General features: G+C 34.1%; 2 protein-coding genes across 2 annotated transcripts; both read right to left on the reverse strand.

Annotated features, from left to right (window-relative positions):
• Nucleotides 1-624: 624 nt before the first annotated feature.
• On the reverse strand, nucleotides 625-5,310 carry LOC132734632 (protocadherin Fat 3-like). The gene is made up of 2 exons (XM_060721425.1): nucleotides 5,223-5,310; nucleotides 625-3,731 (listed from the first exon to the last, which is right to left on the reverse strand). The coding sequence occupies exons 1-2, from the start codon at nucleotides 5,308-5,310 to the stop codon at nucleotides 640-642; spliced, it is 3,180 nt and encodes a 1,059-aa protein (XP_060577408.1). The 3' UTR covers nucleotides 625-639.
• A 7,755-nt stretch (nucleotides 5,311-13,065) lies between these two features.
• On the reverse strand, nucleotides 13,066-16,964 carry LOC132734635 (uncharacterized). Its single transcript, XM_060721427.1, has 3 exons — nucleotides 16,797-16,964; nucleotides 15,680-15,912; nucleotides 13,066-14,719 (listed from the first exon to the last, which is right to left on the reverse strand). The coding sequence occupies exons 2-3, from the start codon at nucleotides 15,769-15,771 to the stop codon at nucleotides 14,398-14,400; spliced, it is 414 nt and encodes a 137-aa protein (XP_060577410.1). The 5' UTR covers nucleotides 15,772-15,912; nucleotides 16,797-16,964; the 3' UTR covers nucleotides 13,066-14,397.
• Between the last annotated feature and the right edge of the window lie 1,175 nt (nucleotides 16,965-18,139).

An 18,139-nucleotide genomic window follows, 5' to 3' on the forward strand; every position in this document is an offset into this window, starting at 1 on the left:
GTTATTCAAAGAGTTCAATTAATTTTGTAATGAAGTTACCCGAATATAATATTCTATTTATCACATACCCAGCATAAGAACAGTTTATAGTTACTGTAGAAATAATCTCTTTTTTTCATTGACGCCAGGTACGTATACCTGTTGGCGCACATTAAGTGTAACGCTGACATTTAGTGCGTCGTTACGCTATTCTTGTATCATACAATTGCGTCACGTCTCAAAGATATGCACGGCCGTGCAATACCATTTTTAGGGAGTCGCAAAAGAAACACAATTATATGATAAACATGTTTCATCAAAGATCTTGATTTGTAACTATACATGCAAACTGATTTTTCGCGACAAAGAAAACATACTACTTAAAACAAGATTGCTCGTAAATCGCGAAATTACTTGAGATTACAAAAATATATAACAAAGAATGCTTTTACAAAAAAATCACATTGTCTGACAATAACCTTCCATAGAGTGTATGGTAATTCATAAAGGAAGGTGGGCATGACAAAAAAACACTGAAATACCACAATTATAATTTCACTGCATTATTTTCATTATAAATAGTTTAAATAGAACAAAATAATTTGTGGGTTTTTTTAAGTACGCTTTATTACAGTGTGTCTAATGTTGAGTTAATAAATATCAAAAATTGAGGCTAGCCTTACGTTTACCGGTATACGATTTATCACCTTTGGACTGTAGTTTCGACAAGTAGTTTGAATCGTTAGTATTCGCTTTTTTGAATGCTTTCTTAAAGTCTGATATAGCCCATGGTTTCCAAGGTGACGGTGCATGATCCTCTGTCGGATAAATGTCCGACAACGAAATACGGGATTGCACGGATGGGAGGTCAACGGACGACATTTTCGAAACAACTGAATTCCTTCCTATTACATTATCTGGAGTGACGCCGTTATTCAGAGATGAAATTGGTTGCTTAGCAACAGATTCCGCCGATCTATTTGATATCTTATTTATAGAAAGGCGCCGCTCAGAACTGTCGTCTGCGCAAGATTTTGTGGATCTCTTTCTGGCGGAAGTTTCCGACATGTGTGACCCTGTCATTGAATTTTTATGATACTCGTATTCTATGGTCCTGAGTGGATAAGGCGTTTGTTCGAATGGTATCACTGAAACGATACTTGATCTTCGAGAACTGCTTTTACTCCTGAGAAGGTTATTGAGTATGAATCCCTTTAAATAGCTATCTTCCTTACCCCTTCTACTCTCTCTTGATCTAGGTTGAATATCAATACTGCAACGAACAGAGCGTCCGCATAAATATAAAAGTAAACCGAATAATACCAGCAACAAATATATGGTGGTGAGAAACCATACAATATTTTCGGGCATATCGAAAAAGGTCAACGGCCTGGCAACCAAAGATGAAATAACTGTGTTATAGTCCCCGTCAAGAACTACCACTGTAACAGGAGCAGCATCTTTCTTACCCTGTCCATCTTCAACACGCATCGTAAATTTGAACATTGTTCCAACCTCAGTATTCGTAAGATCTGTCGTTAGATGAATAGTTCCATTGTCGTCTGTTACAAATTCGTCTGTCTCTTGTTCTATGTAATAAAATAGTTTGCTATTCACCGACGTCGTGTCGAGATCTACCGCATATGCTTGACCAACGATAGAAAATATCGGAAGATCTTTTGTTGCTATAAATAGATAGCTGGTTTGAATAAAATCAGGAGCGTTGTCGTCTTCGTCAGTGATGACAAAGCGCACACTTGCATTTGACATCTGTCCTACGCTATCGGTGGCCGTAACTATGCAGAATATCTCGTGTTCCGGGACGCCGAGTTTGTCCACATCAAGTTCATACGATTGTTCAATGTCCGCACTGTGCTCATTTATTAAAAATAGATCGGTTTCTTCCCCACAATTGAGACCATAAATAATTACATCCCCTTTATCATTATCCTTTGCTTTGATTCTGTTTTTAACAACCGTTTTCCCAGGTCCGCTCTCCGATGTGAAAATCGTATAATTCGGATACTGAAATACAGGTGGTTCATTTACGTCAATGATTGACAGTTTTATGTTTCCTTGATATGTATCCTGGCCGTCGAAAACACTAGGATAAAGTTTGATATTTTTAGATTTTAAACCTTCATAGTCGAATGGAACAAGGGCGTGGATCACACCTGTGAATTCGTCAATTGAAAACAGTGGTATCATATTAGTAGGTTTTGCGTTCAAAGAAAACGTTAAATTATCATCGACGTCCTGGTCTATGGCTTGGACTTGGAAAACGGACGTCCCTGGTGGTGAATTTTCAGGTAAATTCACGGATGCCTTGTTAGGAATATTGTAAATTATCGGCGGACTATTCAGGCCGGTTATGTTCACAATAAGCACCTCGGGCCCGGCTACATTAAAATGGTCCTCTATGCTAATTTCGATATAGTAAATATTTGAAATGGCAGTTCGTAAGTCATCGGTTACCATAATGCTTCCACCTTGAGTGACGTCAAATGGACAAGGCTCCGGATCGCACGTTATGTTGTAGAAAACAGGATTATCTTCCTCGTCTTGGTACAGTATATGGAAAATAAGCCCGCCGATGATACCCTTGTCTGCGTGGACGGGCACTGTAGCTGGTAAGTTCATAAATATCGGCGCTTTGTTCGGTTCCACATTTACAAATAAACTGTTGATGTCTGATTCTTTTCCAGCCGCACATTTAATAAACAGTTCATATGAATCTTCTTGGGCATAGCTCAAATGCGCGGTGGCTTTAAGGATTACTACCGGTGCCGAGCCATTGCTGTTCCGAACGAGAAAATATTTTCGTCCGGCAACGGGCTCAACGCCCTTTAAGCTGCAAGCAGTGGGTCCCGTATGTACCACCTCAATCTCGTGAAGTACTATCTCTGCATTATGCGCATCTTCACGTACAGAAACGGCGAAAGGCAAATTCAAAATAGCCGGGAGTTTAGTAATCACTTCAATCTTTAACGCCTTAGTGTCCGTATTGCCGCACAAGTCTTTGACGGTAAAACTTAGAGAATATTTCTCCTTTGGAGGAGTACGTTTTATATAAACCGAATTCTTTGACTGATTATATGCAAAGTATTCCGAAAAGTCGTCAAGAAATGCCGCAAAAGACGCCGGAACCTCCGTTCCGTCAACGCCATCAAATCCTAGCTGATATATTTCAGTTTTCGGGGCCAGATCACTTACGATAGTTATACTGCTTGGAAGATTTTTAAATTTTGGTTTCAATCCTTTAGAAACTGTGGCAGATATAGCATAACTTCTAGGATCAGAAGCTTGAACACTTGAAAGATCGACAATGTCTTCAACAAGCATAGGTTTCTTAACAGCCTTTATAAGAACACCTGCAGCTTTCGAGTCCTTCTTATAACTAATCATTGGAGCATCCTCGTTATACCAACCTAAGAGATCGCCTTCCTTTACTGCAATTTGCTTTACCTCTTCAACAGTCACTTTAATCAAATTATTTTCTTCCTTTTTATGGTACGTCGCTAAATTTTCACCAACTAAAGTATACTCCCCCGTGCCTAATCCGCGCCATACTTGTAACCGGATGGTTCCCGGGTTCTTAATGTATGCGTTCCATTCTGAAATCGCTCCGCAACAGGGTACCACGTAATCTTCGTGACGGAATATTACAATTTGTCCCGTTTTCGTATCAACTTTATCTGTCAGCTGTAGGGGCTTACTGGAGCCGATGGTTGAATCTTTCGCACATGGGCCTCCTAGAGTAAAACATGAATATTTACATATCAAAGAAGAACCAAGGAAAGTGCAAGCAAGAGACACTTGCTTAATTGTTCAATAACTTTGATTGGTCAAAAATTACGAAAATGTATATTTTAAAAAACAATGCTCATCAGGCACGTCCCCTAGAATCGCACACCAAGCCGCATTCGAGAGGACGACTTAGTAAGATAAGAACGTGAAACTTTATTGTTAATTGATAACCGTTCAACAAGTTGTTTGTAATCTCTATTGTCTACATAGGGTGATACGAAAACAAACATAATCAAAGAGCAGAAGGCGCTGAATATGTTTTGGTCTCAGAATGTCAGAAAGGTGAAGGTTGTGAGATTATAAAACAATTTGTTTTTGTATAGTGCCACCAATGCTTTCCAGCGTTTTAATTAGTGTTGGGTATCGGACTCAAAAATCACTATCGATAATCGGACCACCACAATCGATTGTCTGCCGATAGTATCATCGAGTTTCGCACTTATAATGGCCCTTTTTTCTTTAGTATGATTTGCTCTTTGAATTTAAAACAAACAACACAAATACCTTATACTACTTTGTGACAGGTCAAAATATCAATGAGTAGTATTGTAGATCACTAATTTAACTACAGTAGATATATAAGTTTATAATGTTATATTACTACACACTATAATTTTCTAAAGTAGTATTAACACTATTAAATAGGTTTTGAATACAAAAAATACTTTAAAATTGTCTGGAATTAAAGAGATTCAGTCGGGAAACTTCTTTTTGACTGCATTTAAATAGGCAATTCAGCGGTTGTAGAACATTAAAATAATCGATTTTTAAAAAGGACTATCGATTGTTGCCGATTATGGGGTGGTCCGATTAGTTATCGATTTTCAGAGACAATCGGGACAACACTAGTTTTAATTGTAGTAGATTGGCTATAAGACTAATTGCAACACTGATATTCAATCCAATGTTTATTTGACTTAAACAATTTGAAAAAAATGAGTTGCCTTAACTGGGATTTGAACTCCAGACCTCTCGCTTCCTAAACGAGCGCGCAAACCCCTCGGCCACGGTGAAATAGGTGGTCTGAAGAAAACCATATTATTCTAAATTAGGGTTTGTAACGACGCTAACTGTTGTTTAACACTTGTGTAAATAATCATGGTGCTTACTATAAGCATGTATATCTATAAAGAATAAAACAATATTAGAAATCTTCGACCATTCGGGAATTATTTTGCTCGAAAATTATTGCGCCTGTTATGTGACCATATTTACGCAGTGATCTCTCCTGAATTTTTCGGCCTTAGTGTTACATATAAAGGGAAGTAACCGCTTCAAAAAAGCGGACTACTTTCGGCATTTGCAATTAACAGCATTAGAGTCTGAAATTTCGCTACCATTATTTGTTTGGTCTGACGACCCAAACAAATAAAAATGAAAGTGTGACGCCGTTACACTTCGCAACAACGCTGAATGTTCTTCCGAATAATAATTACGATCATTACAAGTTGATCGTGATCTTTTGCACTTGTTCTTCGTTAATTTCTTCGCTGTGAACCGGCCTTTTGTATCTCGCAACGCCATTTTGAAATGCCAGGATGTAACAGTGTAGTTCCCGGTGCTCGATTAAATTTTTAATTCCAATGCAGGGAACCATGTTCGGAATAACGGAAAAGTCCGATATATACCGGAAAAATGACGGTAAATGTCGAAATAACACGAATTAACCGGAAATGTATTACCCAGGTCTTACCTTAATATCGCAACCGCCGCTAATGTCGCAATGAGGACGTTAAATGTTGCACCATTATCCCTTACCGTTAAATATCACAACACTACCGTTCAATGTCGCAAAATCGAAATTCGTGTTAAACAACTGGTATTCTGACAATATAAACGTTATGTAGGTAATATGTGGACTAGATATCTATTAGACAGGAAAGGGTTTTCTGTTATGTACAACGAAATTGGTTAAAATTGAAGTCATCTTAGTCGGTACCACAATTTATGCCAAAGATTCCCTTGATGATAAAACACATTTGTATAGTTACTACGTTTTTCATTTAGCAACCGATTTGTCGTCGATTCGAGCTATGACATTAGCCTGAATCTAACTCATCGAGAAGTTGATTCTAGAAGGATTCGATTAGAATTCAATCTCAGATCACAATGTTTTATATTTTGTGTCGGCCTTTCACCACCAAGCATGGGTGTCTGCGGTTTTATCTGTATTAAAGTTATTATACTGTATGTACTATTATTTTGCCACAATCAGATTACAGTTGCTGCAGTCATCACTAAAGGTCACGTATGCAACTTATCAATCCAGTGTGTCTTTTCTTGAGGATTTTATAGGCGTTCGAAGTGAAACTGCTGCCGTTGTAGCAGATATATATTTTTAAGGTTGTCTATGATGGCGGAAAATGCTCTGAAATTTGCTAACATTCTGACAGAAAATCATTCGTATTGTAACTTTATCCACAACTGAGGCTTTGTAAAAAAATTCTTGCAGCCCATCACAATACCTTTCTATTACAAGTAGAATAAGTCGAATATAGAAATTAAATGCGTACTTTGGCAAAAATGTCCCCAAGTTAATATTTGCAAACAAAGTGTGAAATAAATCTTCCATATTTAATTAATATAAAACGTTTTTGAAACGTTCATGTTTTGCAAAATTAAAATAATACTGTTATATACATAGCATGAAAAGTAGAAAAAACTTATAAGGACGAAAACTGATACCCCGCTTGGTTTGCATTACTATTGTGGTATATAAACCAATTTAAAACATATCTGTGAAAAATAGCCTTCTTTACATTAACAGGAAATGGCATAACTTTAAAGTCTGCCCTTTAATAAAAGGGCGGATACCTCTTTGTCCCTTTCACATCAGAGAAGGGGAATCCTGTGATGTGTGTATGTGGTCGCACGGACACTTTCCTTTCAACACGTCCTCGATGGCCGATGCATGTATTTGGTCGCATGGTCGAAAATCACTAATAAAATTACAACGTTTTTCACGGAAAAGTCTTGGAAATAATTTTATTATAATGTTCTTAAGGTCTTTGTTACTTCTATTAAGGAGTTATTTGCTGTTTTATTTATATTCACTTCTATAGCTATAAATACCTATTTAGGACTTTGATTCTCCATAAATAGAAGTGATTAAAAACCTTGTTACAATGTGTAAACAGGAATTTTATTCATAATTATGAGAAACAAACCTAATAACAAATTTGTAATTCGGAATAAGAAGTTATAAAACCCTAATTAGGAGAAATAAAACAGTATTTAGAGTTCAGAAAATAAAATCTTATATTTATGGTTATAGTATAGTATTAAGCATGATAACAAACCATGAAAGAATTATATGTAGATGTTGATTGAACAACTTTTTAGTAATTCATCATATAAATGTCATGTAGAACTAGATTAACATATTTTGTTAAAAAAATATTTTGTAAGAATATCCAAATGATACGTTTCTGTTGTTTTTATCAATATTTGAAATACATGTATTTCTTGAAAATGTGCCCATTGTAGACCAATTAATCCGCTTAAAGAAGCATTTGTCATATTGAGTCGGCAGATGTCGGACATTATTTTATTTCCAAAAGTTACTAAATATGTGCATACATTTACTAAATATTAATTGTAATTTAATACCACCAGCTAGATTAATTTTATCATGAGTATGCATCTGACGATATCAAGAGGTAGTGTTGCGACATTTAACGGCAAGGAAAAATCGTAAGACATTTAATGTTACCCTTGCGACATTGAGCGACAGAAGATTCTGCGATATTTAGCGGCGACCTCAACTTAAGCGGCAATGTTGCGACATTTAACGGCAAGGAAAAATCGTGCGACATTTAATGTTACCATTGCGACATTAAGCGACAGAAGATTCTGCGATATTTAGCGGCGACTGCAACTTAAGCGGCAATGTTGCGACATTTAGCGGCGTCGCGACATATAACGGCACCATAGAGTGAATTGACAGTGTAGAGTTTTCGATTTCCTAATAAAGTTATTCACAGTTATTGAAACATTAAGCACGTGCTGTTGCTTACAGAAAGTAACTTATAAACTTCTCCAAAATAGTGAATGTATTCATTCTTAAAAGTTTACCCTAGGCATACATTTTGTTTATCCTTACATACAAAAATAGTTCGGTTATGTACTTACAATAACGCTTTAAAATGACATAATTATAACATTCATAGCATGAAAAGAAAACATGGCTGTTTTATATTAAAATACTCATTAATTACCCATATTAATAGAATCAAAGTTATTAAACATATGGTCGGGCGGCCACATGTCTTTCCTTCATCTATAAGTATTCCAAGAAATAGTTCTGAATGAATATGCATATTAAATAAAATTCTTAACTATGAGAACGTTTCTAATCCAAAGTTTGTGAAGGTTATTTTATTTTGGCAAGATATTGGCCATATGTAAAAAATGAAAAGAAATGACAGCCGTTCTATTTGACGTACCTTCAAGAAAACAACATTTAAACATCAAAATCACTGTACAAACAACAATATTCCGACACGACTCCATTTTTTGTTAAAATTGCTCCGTTTATTAAGTCAAACGATTGCTGATTGACCGAATGCGAGCAGTGTTGAAAAAAGAACCAATATCGTTAATAGCAACACGTGACAACCGCGCAAGAATGTTGTTGGCGACTCAATTATTGCAACAACATGTTTATGTTAATTTTAAATGTACGTCTTTATACATATAAGGATTACTTTATGACTGGAAAAAATTTAACGACATTGAGAATGTTTGTAGGCGTGTAAAAAAGACACCATTATCTTTAAAGTTCAAAAAAGGATAAAACTTTTAAATTGAAGAGAAAATCAAAATTAAAAAAGTCGAAAGGAAGATGTGTTGTTATTTATAGCTAATTAGTTTAAAAATAGAAGTTATATGTTTGAATGTTATTTTAAGCAATCATTACCAAGATTCAAATGAGCAACCAGCAACAGGTTAACACTCTTTAATAAATCAAGAATTCATATAAAAAATGTCGAAATGAAATGAAATTATTGAGCATACTTTTCGGTGATTTATAGAAATGTATCATGTATCAATATAAAACTAATATTTCACTGTTTAAAACAGTAAAAAAATCAATTTTATAGTTTTCACTGTTTTTGAATTTAAGCCTGTTATGTTGTTTCAGTGTTATACCAGCTTAAATGACGTCACGTATTATCTGGCGCGCTTTTCATTTAGTATTAGTTAAAATGTCTTTGCATATAGTAAAAAGAAAATTTGTTTAATCTAGTGTAAAATCGAAATTTATCACACACCCGTGCCGATTTTGCGACTCCGTAAAAATGGTATTGCACGACCGTGCATATATTTTGACGTGACGTCATTAGCGTTATACAAACATAGTGTAACGACGCGCTAAATGATAGCGTTATACTATAGGCGCGTCAGTGAAAAATGACTCTTTATTATATACTTATAAATGAAATATTGAGAAATATTGATGAAATAAAATGCGTATTTTCATTTTCCGTATTTTCACCGTAAAAATTTATTTTTCACTGCAGTGAAACATATTTTCCGTATTTTCACTGGTGTCTTGCCGGACTACTTTCTTTTAAATTCTGCCAGTACACAAAATTTAAGGGAAAGTCTTTCAAATTTTAATGTCAAAAAAGATAAAAATGTATATAATAAACAGAAAATTCAAGTTTTTTTCTATAAAGACATGATTTATTTTCATCTTGTGGCATGAAAATTACCATATTTCACTCGTGGCTACCGCCACTCATGAAATATTTATTTTCATACCACTCGATGAAAATAAATCATGTATTTATAGAAAAAACTTGAATATCCTCTATTTATTTTGGGTGTGTGATAAAAAGAATATTAAATTCGTGTAAGTTCATTACTGAATTTATTGCACTCGTTGAATAAGATAATATTATGCTCGCCAGAGGCTCGCGTAATATAATTTTATTCAACTCGTGCAATAAATTCAGTATTGAACTTACACTCATTCAATATCCTCTATATAATTACAAATGTATATACAACAATAATAACAATGTTAAACTAATTTATTTCAAGAATCAAAGATATACTATGCTCATCCTTGAGTAAAATATTTTAATCACGGAAATTTATTGAAATCTATGAAATTCTTACTAAATATGTCTAAGTTGAGTAAAATAATGAATTAACAATGTATGGGCAGCTGTGTTCCCTATAACAGGTAATGGAAAGTTGGTCTTTATTGTGATTGAAGTTAATATTGAGGAAATTTTATTTAAACTTGTATATAAGCATAAAGTAAAAAGAAATTTTGTTTGTTTGTTGTGTAATATGTTATTTTATTCTCGTGAACTTCAAAAACGTCTACGTCACTCGTGAGAATACTGTTTTTAAAGTTAACTCGATGAAATAAAATCATAACAAACCAACAAACAGCCTGACTGTGAGATAGTTTAATCTGTTTCAACTGTAATACTGTCTAAAAATATTTACTTTTAATATCTGCAATATCAAAAAAAAAAAAGTTTTATCTTTTGGTAACTTATGGTTTTTTTATTATCAAGATCACCAAGGCGGCGGGTTTTGTCCGAACATCACCACATATTGCCATTTCGGTTGCTGCGGGAACCATGATAATCAACACTGCTGTTTCCCCATCGGCGTTTTCATTGGATGTGGTTTTGGACTGCTCGGAACCATCTTTTTACTGATATCTATATTCAGATGCCGCATTGCTCGAGCGCGGAACCAGCCACAAATTCAGAATACAGTTAATCTGGATTTTGGTCCTGAATTTGGTAAAGTATATTCATACAATTTTGTCAACGCTAAACCAGTTGAGATGCAGTTATTGTTATATGACGATTTATAATTACTATTCAAAAGACATAATATGGTAATTATAAAATAATTGTTATGTACAATAAAATAAAAAGCTGTAAAATCTAAGTATATTGGACGAGACGCTAGCCGAGACATATTTGGTTTGCAGCTGTGTACGAGTCCATTAGAAATACGATAAAAATGCATTTGATAAAGATATTTTAGACTCTGAAAAATGAAAACCAAGCAGTATGGGGTACTTTATGTTTTTGATATAGATTATGTGGGCTCTGGAAATGGAAACGAGGCTAATTAAATGAATAAGACTGGATCCTATAAAGATTTCTATTGGAACACCATGTGGTTCAAACGCTAAAAGTTCATTGGTTATATAGCTTATATATATAGTTAATATAAGTAAAACAAATATCTATATACTTCACTTGATACAAACATATTGAGATACATCTGAAATATACATATCTTACACAGCTATTTTATTTTCAGGCCGTGAAAACCATGCATATTCACTGGATGGTTCCACAGTTGAAAGCGTCTCCGGAAGTCAAGAGTTGCCGAAGTATTCCGATTATTTGCCGCCACCTTCGTACGAGGCGGCGATGGCAGAAACTGGTGGAATAGTCATTGAAAATAGCATTACATAATAACTATGCATGGCCATATTTGTTTTTTAGATATCACAGGAGCTCAGGAATGTTCATTTACGTCTAGCCAGCAATTCGACTTTTAATCATTTAGAAGTGTTTTGAAAAAGAAACAAACAAAAAATTTGTTTGCTCTTACATCTCTGGTTTTAATAATATACCGTGATAAGCGAAAAAGTTAACAATATCTGTTAAATGCATAAAAAGCATATGGAATGATGACTAGAATGGTAGATAACTTTATAAAGGCTTTACATTGTATGGAAATACAGGATTTCTGTATATTAACGTATGTTTCCACGTAAAAGATAATTTCTATGAATGCTTGCCAGAGATTCTCTTCTTATCTGTGCAGATGATGCTAAAATGGATGATGTCTTTTCGTAGACAGGTACATGCAGATTGTCAATCTGATAAAAAAAAACCAGCTCCTACGCATAAAGATCTGACTACCACCAATAGGTTGTCACTTTTCCTTTTCGTGATCTTTCAGATGATATTTATCCTCGATTTTAAATGTTAATAAAATTTATATAAAAATGTTATATATTATATGTAATAATTTTTTTTTATATGGACGTTTTCAACAACCATTAAATTGACTTCTTTATTTGCTAATATATATACATTGTATATATTTCCACATATTTTTACAACAATAATCTCAATGTCAGGTCAGTGATCGTAAGGGGGAATTCTTAAACAATCGTCTTTTCCATGCCTTTTTTAGGCAATCTTGGCTACACAGCTATGAAGGCATCTTTTGTGTTTATGTTAAAAGCTATTTTATATGATTTTATAAACCTAAACAAACTCGGAATTGTCTATGAATTTCTACTTCATTTCTATGTAGGGCATGGCTTTTTTGCCCTACGCAAATTGCGCATGCGCGAAAAATACTACTTCCGGTCATTTTTTCATAGCAACGGACCGCGTCGTAAAAATGTCTATACGCGGTTACAATCAGATATCTACATGTAAGAAATAAAAAAGTAGATACTTTAGTCAGATTGGTCCAAAAGTAACTTGAACAAGACGAGGGAACTTACTGTGTTTTTCCGTATTCACAAGGAGGATGTGTAACCAAGACTGTTTTGATATAACTATAGATCGAATTGCGCCGGATTAATATTTTAGATCGCTATTTCTTTGGAACTAGAGAGACGATGCATATGATGAGGGTTTGACTGTAGTAAATTTATGACGTCACTACAGTATAGTGTAACCATTGGAATTTGCCGTTGTCCAGACGAATACTTGTATAATCCAGACCATAATACTTGTATGTGCGAACCCTACCTCTACCAGACATAAGACAAACGCGTTGACATCATAGAAATAGCTTGTTTAATAAGTTGTTCAAGAATGGCTTAAACTATGGCAGCTGATTTGTTACTTTTTGTGTGCTGGCGACAGCACGACAAAGTGCCAAACGGTGCATTATCGTCTTGTCGTCTTGTCATCCTGTCGCTAGCGAAACACGCCAAACGGCGCTTTAATAGTCTCGCGGCGTGTTGTCGCGATGACACATTGTCGCTTTACTCAGATGAAAGTATTGGCTTATTGGCGTTTTGAAGCTCATGACAACAAGCCGTGCGACAACATGATATGAAGCAAACCCTTCGATATAAGCCAAGCTACAGGGCGACATGGCGATAACGTGCAGTTTGGCATGTACGAAAAGGCGATAACGATATTTGTTGTGTTGTCGCTAGCTGGAGAAACTTGTAATGACTGAGGAATTTTGTTTTGCAGGTCAATATCATCATGTTATTAGCTATGTTTGAATTCGTTTACCTTAAAGCATGACATACATTAATTTTGTTGTTTTCAATATATTTATTTCAAAACAAAAAGTAATAAACCGCTCCGTATTTACAAAACAAAAGCATATAACACTGTAACATCTGGTCAAAACAACAAAAGATGCTCAACGACAACATAATTATGAAATATTATTAGATATACACTTATTGACTCGTAAGCCATGGAATATAATGTGATATTCCCCGATCGGAGTAAAAATGATATTCTGCCGGTAAATATCACATCATATTCAATGGCTCACTAGTCAATAATTATATAAATCTACATTAAACATTCAATAAGCATTAAACTAGATTTATGAAATTTAATTAAATTTCAAACCTCTCAACAAATTCTACTTTTATACAACTTTTTGAGCTCGCACATTATTTTGTCACAAATTCTATATACATGCGTAAATATACAAAATTATTGCTGACAATGAACAATTTACTTTGTTTATACATGTACATAAAATTGAACAATTGGTAACATGCAAAAATTAATCTCTTTGTGTGTAAGTAAGTTGTACATAGTACAAACTTTTTTCACATTTTACACTTACTATAGGGAACATTACCATATAAAGTGGATGTTTGCTCAAGAACACTAACATGGTCTTTACAAACCAGTCTGTTTCACTTTATGGGTAAGCCAAAGGCTTGCTGTTCAGATTTTACAAATGCAACACATGTATACATCTATATTGCATATTCTTTAAAGATCCTGTAACACAATTCTTTTATGGTTTTAAATCATAAATATGATGCTCAAATTAAGATTTATCAATTTTTCAAGTTCCAAAAAACATTGTTTATAAAGATGTTACCGAATTTAACATGTCATGTAAATAAAGAGAGGTAATAAAACATTTATTTTCTATAAATTGTAAGTCAAATTTTTCAATAAGAAATGAATGCAATTATTTTAATGATTACATATAATATGTACAAATATTTGCAGTACACATTTTACATATTCTTCGATGTTTGATAATTGTTTTACAAGCATAATTGTATACATATATATAATTTCACTTGAGTGTGGTATGCAACGTCAGTTACAACATACAGGATCTAAAGGCTCTTAGATATATACGTGAGATAACGCTATAGTTTATGAGAACTGTGTGCAGGTAGATATACAATGAATTCTATCAATGAAACTATTCAAAATAAAACGTCTAACAAAACATAAATTGCAATTCACATTAGATCTATAAAAAGGGACATGTAATTTTAATGCTCTCAAATTAGTACATACTTGCTGATTTTATGTCCTTAAGCCATGCATATATACCAAAACATTTTGATTTTGAGCACTAGTAATATATATATTCAAGCATTCACGAAGGATGTGAAGAACTTCTGTCGCCGTCTAAATTGGATTCCGAATATGGCGGTGGGTTATCTATATTTCCGCCAAATTTTCCGGATATGACGTCATCATAAGACGGAAGTCCAATTGGAGGACCTTTGCTATTCTCTAATGGCTCGTTACCAAGTCTATTTCTTGCAGGGGAACTTTGTCCTTGTCGTTCAATTTCTGAGTTTCTGAGGTATTCTGTTACAGAGTTATAAAATGATCCTCCGCCACCTCCTTGCATAGTTACAGAATAAACCATTGTATGACCACGTCTTTGTGCATTTCGTTGCATAGTACGCTTTCTGGAATTGTAAATCATGTATAAGTTGTATCCAAAATACCTCACGCAATGGCAGTTGCACAGATACAAAAGAACAAAATGCAATATGAATTAAAATGAAACAGATTTTGTACCCTAGTTTGAGGATATGCTTCAAACGCTTTGGTTGTTTATAACATACTTTTTACTTTCTATACTTGCTTACAAAATTATGCCGCGTCACGACAAAACCAACATAATGGGTTTGCGACCAGCATGGATCCAGACCAGCCTGCGCATCCGCGCAGTCTGATCAGGACCAATGCTGTTCGCTATCAGTTTCTCTACTTGTTATAGAGTTGATAAGGCCCACTCCTGTATCGTATTGAAATCCTAAATAAAGTTTGATGTTTGGGGAAAATAGGAAAACTAAGATAGATAAAATTCAGAGGTAAGAACTTGTTGCTCGGATGTTCTGAAAGAACAAAATAATGAGCATGGAAAAAATATTCAGTGGAATAGGAATGAGGCCCACTTTGCCCCAGAAATGTTTTCATTTTTGTTTTCTTAAAACCTTTTTAATTATGGTCTCCTGTTATAATTTCAAGATGGTTACTCATTAGCCAATTATCTAACCCATATTTTGCTTCGGTTGCCTTGTGGCAATTAGTATAGAGGTTATAGTGATTTATAATACGTATAGAAATCAAAATACTACTTTGTTTACATTTTGCTACTTATGTGACAAATAATGTCACATAAAGGGCTCATTTCTTCAGCTGGTATTTAAAAAGAAAACTTTATTTGTTATGAGGTATAGTGTCACGTGACACTCATAACCATTGTAATCATAGGCAATTTTGTTATACTGTACGTATCTCAGTTTTTGAAATAATATTCAAATACATTAAACTTTCTTTGGACCGTTCCAGGGCCAATACGAAATACAAATGTAGCCAATTTAAGGTAAATAAATGCAAGCCTATGCACTTTTTGCACTCACCTCAGCGTCCGTAAGTAGCAGAAGACTGCACATACACTAAATATCAGAAAAACAATTAAGATGATGGACCCTACACCTCCTTCCAGCATCATTATACATGTGTGTAGATTTGCCTCTTTTCTTTGATTTTTTCACCTTTGGAATCATTAGATTTGCAGTTAAAATTCTACTCCTCGGTCGTTTGGTTTCATTTATAGCACTCGTATTACATTACATTTTCAATGTGTCTCCCTCTGAAAAGAAATACGTAAATTGTTTACAACTTCAAAGAAAATTGCACTTTTTCTCATGAAATTGAGTTGTTTTTTTTGTGCGTATTTTTTAAACTTCCGCGTTTAGATGATCCAATTTTGTAACTGCTTAATAGAAGCTTGGCCATATAACGTTTTTATATAACTTATTTATAAAGTTCTACATTTATATTGAGTAAACAAGGTCAAGAAGGAAACCATTTAAATATTTTACAAATCATGGACTGATATAGGACATGCGATAACAATTTAAGTCCAGCACCGATTGACCTCTTATCTAAATTAGGTTTTAGTCTATAGGTGTTAATAGGTGTTAGGTCTTGTTAGATTTTGAATCACAGATTGCAAACTACATGTACTTAAAACTTTGAAAAAATCCTTTACTTTATAACTTTATTTAGAGCAGGGTCGTGCTATCGGGAATCACTACTTTAATTGCCGCTTTAAAAAAAGCAAGTAGTATAAATTTAGCCATTATAAAGATCCTAATCCATTGCTTTATTGGTAGTATAATAGCATGGCTTTTGTCGTATTCTTCAATTATTCATTTGTGTTTAATACCATTGGTAATTTGAACGTTATTTTATCAGAAGAATCAATTAAATACCTGATATGAAAAATGTATATGTATTATAAATAAACTACGATTAATACATAACACTAATGTATAAATCGGTATTTCAAACATAATTAGATAAAGTTTAAACATTTCAATTTGAAATGTATCATTTTGTATATATATACAATGTATTCATTAATTCAGTTTTATTATGAGTTATATAAACTTTGACTAGACTGATACAAATAACTCAGTATAATTATTAAACCTAATAAATTGAAATGTGAAACTTCTAAAAAAAACTCACCGTCTATTTCAAAGGTCCATTCGTAGGAAGAAAATATTGTTTTCACTTTAAACACAGTGTGAATTAATCGTTTGTATACCCGGTTGGGTTCTTGTTTACACGCTTTACCGTAATATAATACCCAAGGTTGGCGGTGATCAACGGCGCATTAAGGTAAAAATTTTGTAACAAGAATAAGCAAGTATAGTGTATGTATACATGAGATCTCAACTTTTGTCAAGTGAGATAAATTTTACACTACCGTATACGGGCACTCAACTTTAATCAAACAAAATATATTTAACACTAGGGTAAACGTAGGGTGGGTGTCTCAACTGTTATACAACAAGCTATATATAATAAATGCCAGAGTATATATTTTTGTCAAGCGAGTTAACACTAGTACACTAGGAACATATTTATCAATAATGTACGGAACCGTCCTGGTGCCAATTTAACATGTTCTATAAAAAAAGGAAACTCCTACGTAGGAGTTATAAAGTTCTACGTAGGAGTTGCAAAGTCCTAAGTAGGAGTTATCTTTTTTTATAGAGCATGTTAAATTGGCACCAGGACGCTTCCGTAATAATGTGACAGTGCTAACAGGAAGTAAAACTTTCATGCATACTGGCCATTATTAGGCAGACAACTTGTTGGCCTTTTTTCAAATTAGTTACAAAGAAGATTTTGGTTTGGGTCTTAAATATGAAGGAACATTCATTTTCAACCGTTTACATTTCAAAGCATATTGATTTTGCAGATGTCACAGGGTCATTTGTAATAACCATTATCATATTTTTTATGATAAATATATAGTGAATTGATATATTCTTCCTTGTCAATACAAGGCAAAGACCGGTTAACTCAATAGCTAGAGCGTTTGACTGTAGATTGGGCGGCCCGGATTCTATTCCTGGACGGTGCTGGTCACTCTTGTTGTGATTAATCATGAAATCCTTTCTTCGGTCATTCGCACTGTACCTCTGCTCGAGTAGCATGTACAGAAGTTATCAGTTCTTTGCGCAAGTGAAGGCACTGACGCTGCCTAGGTGGCTGAACTATATGCTCTGGTGAATACAATGTGACTTATTGCCGTGATGCAAAGGGTAAACCACCATCACCTAGCTTGCCCATTGAATCTTCGTCTCATAATTATTTGTTCAAGTCCGTAAAAAACAATCGTCATTTCCTATATTGCTCTTGAGTGTAGGAAAATAATAATAATTAATATCATAATGAATTTTAAACTACATTCAGCTTTTGACATTTGGTACAAGCGTAATTATCTAAACATATGAATTTGGGGAAAAGAGTATATATACCGGAAAATCTCGACTATTTTGAAAAATGAAGTTTAACAGTTG

The sequence above is a fragment of the Ruditapes philippinarum genome, unplaced genomic scaffold (genome assembly GCF_026571515.1).
Source record: "Ruditapes philippinarum isolate M1 unplaced genomic scaffold, ASM2657151v2 ctg1892_1_1_1_1, whole genome shotgun sequence".
In the NCBI taxonomy this organism is placed as follows: Eukaryota; Metazoa; Mollusca; class Bivalvia; order Venerida; family Veneridae; genus Ruditapes; species Ruditapes philippinarum.